The 8,631-nt window shown below is 51.9% G+C and overlaps 1 protein-coding gene across 1 annotated transcript in view; it reads right to left on the minus strand.

Moving 5' to 3' along the window:
- Window positions 1-31: 31 nt before the first annotated feature.
- TSEN54 (tRNA splicing endonuclease subunit 54) overlaps window positions 32-8,631 on the minus strand; it is a 10,529-nt gene continuing 1,929 nt past the window's right edge. Inside the window, exons 2-10 of the mRNA XM_021706617.1 lie at window positions 8,532-8,626; window positions 8,364-8,447; window positions 7,958-8,056; window positions 5,987-6,039; window positions 3,785-3,886; window positions 2,960-3,585; window positions 1,357-1,417; window positions 985-1,101; window positions 32-510 (exon numbers count right to left, since the gene is read on the minus strand). Coding sequence (XP_021562292.1) covers window positions 360-510; window positions 985-1,101; window positions 1,357-1,417; window positions 2,960-3,585; window positions 3,785-3,886; window positions 5,987-6,039; window positions 7,958-8,056; window positions 8,364-8,447; window positions 8,532-8,626 — 1,388 coding nt within the window. The 3' untranslated portion in view covers window positions 32-359. The remainder of the gene's footprint in view (window positions 511-984; window positions 1,102-1,356; window positions 1,418-2,959; window positions 3,586-3,784; window positions 3,887-5,986; window positions 6,040-7,957; window positions 8,057-8,363; window positions 8,448-8,531; window positions 8,627-8,631) is intronic.

Consider the following 8,631-nt stretch of genomic DNA (forward strand, 5'->3'; position numbering starts at 1 on the left):
GGGGGGGGGGGTCCAATATATCCACCCACAACAGAAAAGAGATCTATCTTTAATGGCTTTGGCTTTTATGGCACGAAGCAGGCACCCTCTCGTTAAAGGCACAGTCCTCTCTTCTGCCCTACCTGCTGAGTCGCTAAAATCTAGCTAGTCCTGAGTTCTAAAAGGGTCACTGCCAGGCAGCAGGGAAGCAGGGAGGGGCAGTTTCCCTCTTGCAAGTATCAGACACCCAGGGCCAAGGCCCAGACTAGCCCCTGCAGCTACAGGTCAGAGTCTGGGTACAGGAGGCAGCTGAGATGGTCCCTGAGAACAGACGGTCCAGGTCCCCCAGAGCAAAGGCCAGCCCCCGGAGAGCTGTGTGGTCAGTGCTCCAGATCTCTGGGCAACGTGAAGTCCCTGAAGCTGTAGAAGGAGATGTCTCCATGATCCACCAGGGCAAAGATCAAAGGGACGTCCCCGCTCTGGTAGGACAACCGCTTGAGGCTGCAGAGGTCTGGGACAGGCTCATCAAATCTGCAGGGGTAAGGGTTAGAGTGAGACCTGGCCATGGCCCACCTATGAACGCTGAGACCCCAAGCTCCCAGGGAAGGGAGGTTGTAAAGCAGGAATTGGGGATGCAAGAATTCTGGTCCCTGGACTCCCCTGTCTGCAAACTACATGGCTCTAATGAGTTCCCCAAGACAGCCCAGAGCTCTAGTTGGATAAGAAGCTAGGAATTCTCAAGAATCTTAGCCTGTAAATCCTTCTAATCCACATCCCTTCTGCTGGGTGAGCCCGAGACTTAAAGTGGCATAGGGGAGAAACCACCCAAAAATGCCAACGATGAGGAACAGGTCGGTTCCCACAGCACTAACGCTATGTGCCTGGTGTAGGTCATTTAACCTCTTTGGACCTCAGGTTCCTCTCAGGGATTGGCACACTGGCCAGGGGTGTGAAGGTCCTCTTTGTTCAGCTGGCAGGGAGGGGTAATGCTCACTCGTTGCGTACCCACTAATGCACATCCGGGCATAGGGTCTGCCAGGGTTATTCTTTCGGAATGTGGCCACAGCGTCAGCCTGATAGACATCAAAGCTAATTTCCAAGCCCCCAGACTTCTCCAGCAGCCTGAGAAGAGTGAGAAATGACAGGACATGAACTTTCCTTCCCCACCTTTCCTTTTCATCCCACCCTTTCCCTCTACCAGTTCCAGGAAGCAGCCTCAACAGGTGCCACTTGAGGAGGGGCTCCAAACCCTCGGGATAAACCCACCATTTCTCCCTGGGACAACCCTCTAGCTCGCACCCAACCTTAAGTGCCAAATCCCAACTGCCTACTTCTGTGGCAACCCAGGGACCAGAGATGCCACGCTTAGAAACTTACCGGGCACCTCCATCAGCAAGGTGTGTTGTCTGCAGCACAGAGATCTGCTGAAGGACCATGGCTACAAGGAGAGTGAAAATAAGGTGCTGGGAGGGAAGTCAAATTTCTGGATCTGACATCTAGTTTAGGATTGCCAGATTTAGCAAAATTTTTTTTTTTTTTTTTGAGTTGGAGTCTCACTCTGTCGCCCAGACTGGAGTGCAGTGGCCGCTCCCGGCCACCGCAGCCTCGACCTGCTGGGCTCCGGCGATCCTTCCTCCTCAGCCTTCCAAGTAGCCGGAACTACAGGCATGCACTACCACGCCTGGCTGATTTTTTGATTTATTGTAGAGATGAGGTCTCGCTGCCCAGGCGGGTCTCGAACCCGCGAGCTCAGGTAATCCACTCACCTCAGCCTCCCAAAGGCGCGGGATTACAGGCTGAGCCACCGAGCCCGGTGATTTAGCAAATTTTTAAAAAATATATCCCATGAAGTTTTTGGAACATACTTGAACTGAACTGAAAAATTAGCTGTTTACCTTAAAGTCAAATTTAACTGATCTGGCAACCTTGCCCACAATCCACCATGTTCCCATAAGGACTTCAAGTAGTTCAGAATTCATTAATACATTTCGCTTAGGCCACTCTTGCCCTATTAGTTCCCTGTACTTAGAGCAGATGGTAAGCCTTCCTTTCATTTGGCCAAGATGACACCTCCTTGTTTCAGCTGACAGTGTTGGGAGAAGAGGGACCATGGCTAGCTGGTGGCAAATCCACCCATGTGCATCTTGTTAATGATTTTAAGGATGTGGTCACAGTATTCACCCCTTTTCACCTCTCCTTGGGCCTGACTCACCATCTCTAAACCTTCCCACGTGGGCCTTGATGCTGCTGCTGGGAGAACTGACTGTCCTTGTAGGCTCCACTCCACAGGACAACTCTTTTTTTTTTTTGAGTTGGAGTCTCACTCTGTCGCCCAGACTGGAGTGCAGTGGCCGCTCCCGGCCACCGCAGCCTCGACCTGCTGGGCTCCGGCGATCCTTCCGCCTCAGCCTTCCAAGTAGCCGGAATTACAGGCATGCACTACCACGCCCTGCTGATTTTTTGATTTATTGTAGAGATGAGATCTCGCTACCCAGGCGGGTCTGGAACCCACGGGCTCAGGCAATCCACTCACCTCAGCCTCCCAAAGGCGCGGGATTACAGGCTGAGCCACCGAGCCTGGCTGAGGACAACTCTTTTGAGACAGAGTCTTGCTCTGTCATCCAGGCTGGAGTGCAGTGGTGCCATCATAGCTTACTGCAGCCTCAACTTCCTGGGCTCAAACAATCCTTCCTCCTCAACCTCCCAAGTAGCTAGGACTGTAAGTGCATACAACCATGCCCAGCTAATTTTTTAACAGAATTTTTTATCCCAGGCTGGTCCTGAACTCCTGGCCTCAAGCATTCCTCCCACATTGGCCTCGCAAAGTTCTGGGATTATAGGCATGAGCCACCATGCCCAGCCCTGCTTCTTTTTTAAGCCTCAATCAGTTCTGGTCCACCCATGCCCCTTCCAAAGTCTTATGATCCCTCCCTCCCTCAATTGCCAGTGACCTGCAGTGATGTGGCAGGTTGAGGGGTACCTGGGGAGTCTGCCTGGCTGGGGTTCAGCAAGGGGGTGACAGGCTGGTCCCACAGGTGTGCAGGGCAGCTCTGGCTCATGTTCAGGTGCCACCTCTGCAGCAGCTCCTTGTACTCCTGCCAGCTGGAGCAGCGCTGCACCTCGGGGTCTGCATTTACGTCCTTGCCGAAGTGTCTGGCTTCCATCTGGTGCTCCCGTTCCTGCTGGGAAAGCTTCTCCTTGCGCTGGTTCAGCTTCTGGCACCAGGACTCGGCATCCATCTCCCGCCCAGTCACATTGGCTGGGAGCAGCTCTGGGGCTGGGGCAAGCAGGAGGGTGTGGCGGCTGTCTGAAGCCATGTTGGGGAAGGAGATCTGCTCAAAGTTCCAGCGTGGCTTACCAGCACCCTTGACTCCATTCTCTACTTTGTCACTGTCCCAGCTGCACCCCACCCCCTCCTCGGCCAGCCCAGGGCTGGGACCTGGGAACCCCAGAAGTTGAAAGGGCCCTGGGCCCTTTATGGGGCTTGACTCCTGGGGTTTCTCCTCTGGGCATCGGCTGTGCTGGTTGCGGGGAGGTGGACTGGAGGTTGCCAGACTCTCGGGTTGCAGGGAGTTCTCCAGGGCTTTGGCCTTCTTATTAATGGACCTGAGGGACGTGGGAGGAAAAGCAGCACATCTGCTCCTGATTGCTGAGGCGCACACTTCCCACGCGAGCTGAGGACAGGTCCCCTACTGTCTCCTTGAGCCTGCATGGGAGCGCCCACGCCTAACTCTTAAGCCTATGCATTCTCTGAGGTCCCAGACACCAGCACTCCCTGGGGGGTAGCCATGATGCAGAGTGTTACCGAGAGCTGGAGCTCCTCCTCTTCCTCTTGCCTTCTCCATCCTCCAAGTTAAGGGCACTGCCATCCAAGTTAAGCTGCCTCTCATAAGGGGACAGGACCGAGCTGTGGAGTCAGAACAGCGGTGAGCAACAGATCTACCTCCTCAGCCTGGGGCTCCAGTGGGATGTGTGAGGGACTGAGTTGAGGGGACAGTCTGTAGGCCAGGACCAGAGCCCCGGCAGACCTGTACCTTTGTCCAGGCCTCTGGGTCTCACCAATGGCCAGGAGGAGCTAGAAAACTTGGAAAACACAGAAAAATGAAAGATCTGAATAACCTCTATTAACATTTTTGTTTCTTACATGTACACACTGAGTAATCTCTCCACATATTTTTTCTAACAAAAATGGCATGATACTAACATACTACTTTGTGTTCTCCTTTTCTGTCACTCTGTCTGCCACTATAGCAGTCTTCCATGCCGTGAATGTTGCGTGGCTCGAAGGCTGTGCTGTTCAGTAAAGCAGCCATTAGCCACAGATGGCTACTTAAATAAGTCAATTAAAATTAAACAAAATTAAGGTGGGCATGGCGGCTCATGCTTGTAATTCTGGCATCTTGGGAGGACAAAGCAGGAGGATCAATCGAGGCCAAGAGACTGAGGTTAGAGAACTATGATCAGACCTCCGCAATTCAGCCTGGGCAATAGAGATCCTAGCTCATGAAAAAAAAATAATAAAATTAAAAATTCAGTCCCACAATTGCTCAAGCCTCATATATTGGACAAAAAAGACATCGAATATATATAGTTTTGCATTGGAATCTCACTGTCACCCAGGATGGAGTGCAGTGACAAGCTCACAGGCACCACCACCTCAGACTACTGGACTTAGGCAATCCTTCTGCCTCAGCCATCCAAGTAGCTGGAACTACAGGCACACGCTACCATGCCCGGCTAATTTTTTTATTTATGGTAGAGATGAGGTGTTGCCAAGTTGCCTAGACTGGTCTTGAACCCGCGAACTCAGGGAATCCTCTCACCTTGGCCTCTCAAAGTGCTGGGATAATAGGCGTGAGCCACTGCACCCGGCCAAGAATATTTTATTATTATTTTTTCTGAGTCTGGGTCTCACTCTGTTGCCCAGGCTGGAGTGGTGCACACTCACAGTCAACACAGCGTCAATCTGCTGGGCTCCCGTGATTCTTCCACTTCAGCCTTCTAAGTAGCTGGAACCACAGACGCACCATCACACCTGACTAATTTCTTAAAATTTATCATAGAGACGAGATCTCAGCAAGTTGCCCAGGCTGGTCTCGAACCCCTGGGCTCAGGTAATGCTCTCGCCTCTGCCTACCAAAGTGCTGGATTTACAGGCATGAGCCACTGCGCCCGGCGAACATTTTCATCACTACAGAAAGTTTTACTGTATGGAGTTGCTCTAAGGGATAAATTCTAACTCATGTGAGCAGGCTTCCATTGTTGAACTTGTAGGTTGTTTTCACGTGCATTGCTTTTGCAACGTGATGGTGTTTTATGTGAGCTCTCCACTAAATGCAAGCTCTGTGAGGGCGGTGACTTTGCTGTTCCCTGGCATCAAGTACAGGCGCTAGCCCCCAGTGACAGATAAATAAATATTGTTGATCATTCTCACAGGTGACCCGCTGCACACATCCATGATTATGTTCTGAAGACAGATTCCGCTTTCAAGGAGTAAAGGGTGTGCCTGTTTTAGAGCCTCTGTGACATATTGTAACTGCAAAGGCTGTACTAGTTTCCACTCTAAGGCTGAAGGTCTCTGTGGCTCTTAGCAATGCTAGATTACTAAGGTGATGAAGGAAAGACCATCTATCCTAACATAAAAACCGTGAAACTCTACTCAGTCCTTCAGCTTCTCACTCAGTACTTCACTCAGGCAAGCATTCAAGAAATCTGCCTGCATACCCACTAAGTGCCAGGCACCGTTCCAGCACTCCAGTTCAATGCTCAGTGAGCTATATGTGCTCAATCCATCTGGAGATGGGCCTCAATTTGATAACCCAGGATAAACTGCAATGACCTGGATTTATCCCAACAGGCCTCTCTACGGAACACTTCCAGCAGAGGCCACCATTCATATCCAGGGAGCTATACTCCAGCCGAAAGGTAAAAAGAGGCCATTTCCCAGCCAGGACAAGTCAGTCAGGTCCCAGGACTAGAATGAATAGGAAGGAAGAGACATATTTACCTTGGTTGGAATCGTCGAACCACATAGCCCAGTCTCTTCAGGTGGCTGAAGACCTCAAAAGAAAAAAAAAAAAGGGAAGGCTCAGAAGGCCACTCTTGAAAACACCAAATAGTTTCTCCAGAAAAGAGCCATTCCCCACACCCCTCCTTCACCCTTCCTGCACCCTCCAGATTCCAAACCCTGGAATTGGTTGGACTATACTCTGCTGTAAACACCATCCCCAATGATCTCTCTGAATTCCTGTTCTCTTGTTTACTCTATTCTGGGCACAAACAACATTCAGCAATTTCTTAAGTGCCAAATCCCAGAAAATTGATAGCAATGAGCCCAGAAAAGAACTATGCCCTAGAACAGCAGTCTCCAACATTTTTGGCATCAGGGTCAGTTTCATAGAAGACAATTTTTCCACGGGCTGGGTTCGGAGGGGGAATCATCAGGTGTTAGATTCTTTTTTTTTTTGGAGTTGGAGCCTCGCTCTGTTGCCCAGACTGGAGTGCAGTGGCCGCTCCCGGCCACTGCAGCCTCGACCTGCTGGGCTCCGGCGATCCTTCCTCCTCAGCCTTCCAAGTAGCCGGAACTACAGGCGCGCGCTGCTACCACGCCTGGCTAATTTTTTAAAATTTTATTGTAGAGCTGAGGTCTCGCCAAGTTGCCCAGGCGGGTCTCGAACCTGCAGGCTCAGGCAATTCACTCACCTCAGCCTCCCAAAGGCACGGGATTACAGGCTGAGCCACCGAGCCCGGGTAGGCGTTAGATTCTTATAAGGAGCGTGCAACCTAGATCTCTTGCATGCACAATTCACAATAAGGTTTATGCCCCTTTGGGACTCTAATGCCACCGCTGATCTGACAGCAGGCAGAGCCCTGCTGGCCCGCCACTCACCTCCTGCTCTGCATCCTGATTCCTAACAGGCCAGAAACTGGTACTGGTCTGTAGCCTCGGGGCCCTAGAATATGAGCATTTTCACACGAAAGCTAATGAGTGTGAAGCTCCTGACTACACTCTGGACAAAAAACTGGCAGAAGGTGGGAGGCATCTCCCCAGTCTCATATTTCCACAGACTCGGTGGGAAGAGTTTCTGCTAAAGAGTCACATGATTATCCTTGTGTCCCTGTATCAATAACAGAGACATCCAGGAGCCTCCCTATCTTGCTTGATCTCTCAGCAGCCTTCAACATAGCTGACCATTTTCTCCTTGAAAGACTTTCTCCTGGCTTCTATGACACCGCTTTGTTCTTTCTTTGCATCACCAAACACTCCTCAGTTTGTTTCTGGTCTCTGTCTGCCCCTAACCTACCCAGGTCTCACACCCAGCCCTCTACTTTGACCGTACTCCCATTCAACCCTGTGGATTAAACGCCATCCGTGTGCTCATCATGTCCATGTTTATATCTCTAGCCTTGACCTTCCCCATACTTCAGGCTCAGGTATCCAATTGTCTGCTTGACACCCTCATCTGGATGTCTAAGAAGCGCCTCAAGATGAACTTTTCTGAAACAGAACTCTTTTGACTGGTCTTGTCCTCCCAAATCTGCTCCCCCCCAGTCAGAAATGATGCCACTGTTCACACACTGACTCATGCCCAAATCATGGGAATCCTGGATTCTTCTCCCTCAATGCTGACCTCCAATCCACAGGCAAAGTCTGACCCATTCTCTCGCCAAACTATTTCTGACATTCGCCAATTTTTCACTCACTACAACCATACCCACCCCCAACCTGGGCAAAGCCCCTAGCTTCTCTCACCTCTACTGCTTTTCCTCCCCTACTTTACCTTCAACCTGGCACTCGGTTCTCTGTGGACAGTCCGTCTGCTTGCCCCTTTATTATCCAATTGCCATCACTACAATGTAAGCCTCAGGACAGCACAGCCCTCGTCTTATAGCCCTAGCACATGACACTGTGCCTGGCATCTCACAAGTCAATACTCACTGACCTAGTGAATGGGTGGCTCCCGGGGGTTGGGGATACCTGGTACTGCAGGAAAGTCACCGTGTCCTCGGTCAGCAGCAGCTGGTAGGCTTCCTGGATAGAAAGCGGCAGGTCTTGATGGAAGAGCTGGATAGAGCCCTGGAAAAGGGGCCAAGAGATCAGCCTGTGAGCCTCTCCGCATGCCACAGCCAAACGAGGCAACTTCCCGGCCCTTTTATCTCCCCCTTCCACCTCCCAGCATCACTGCAAGAGCATGGCGAGCCAGGAAAGCCGGGCAGCATCACTAATTCGAACTGGAATCCCCGCTCCCCGCAAGGTACCGCTTCCTGCTCTAGAAGTCCAGCTGCAAGTCCTCTGAAAACGCAGTTATATCAACTTTTCCTCCAACGTTGTTCCGGTTCCTTGGTGCCAGCCCCCCTCCCCACCCTCCCGAGACCCCACTCACACACTCCAGCAGATACAGGGCCTCTTCGGGGTGCAGCCGCTGCCGGCCCTGCTCCGAGAAGCCCATGGTCTGCCAGAATTTACCCTGCGTGGGACCCAGAGCCCATGTCAGAAAGGCGAGAGGCGGGCCGAGAAGGCGTGTCCCCTGTCCCCGAGCCCCGCCGCTCACCGCAGGAGACTTCAGCTCCACGAGCCCCTCTTCGGGTCTCCACTCGGCGGTCGCCAAGCTGCCCCTGGCGAGGAGTGGGGAGAGGTCGGTCTCGGCTGAG

This window comes from Carlito syrichta, unplaced genomic scaffold (genome assembly GCF_000164805.1).
Source record: "Carlito syrichta isolate Samal-C Ts95f unplaced genomic scaffold, Tarsius_syrichta-2.0.1 Scaffold315826, whole genome shotgun sequence".
NCBI lineage: Eukaryota > Metazoa > Chordata > Mammalia > Primates > Tarsiidae > Carlito > Carlito syrichta.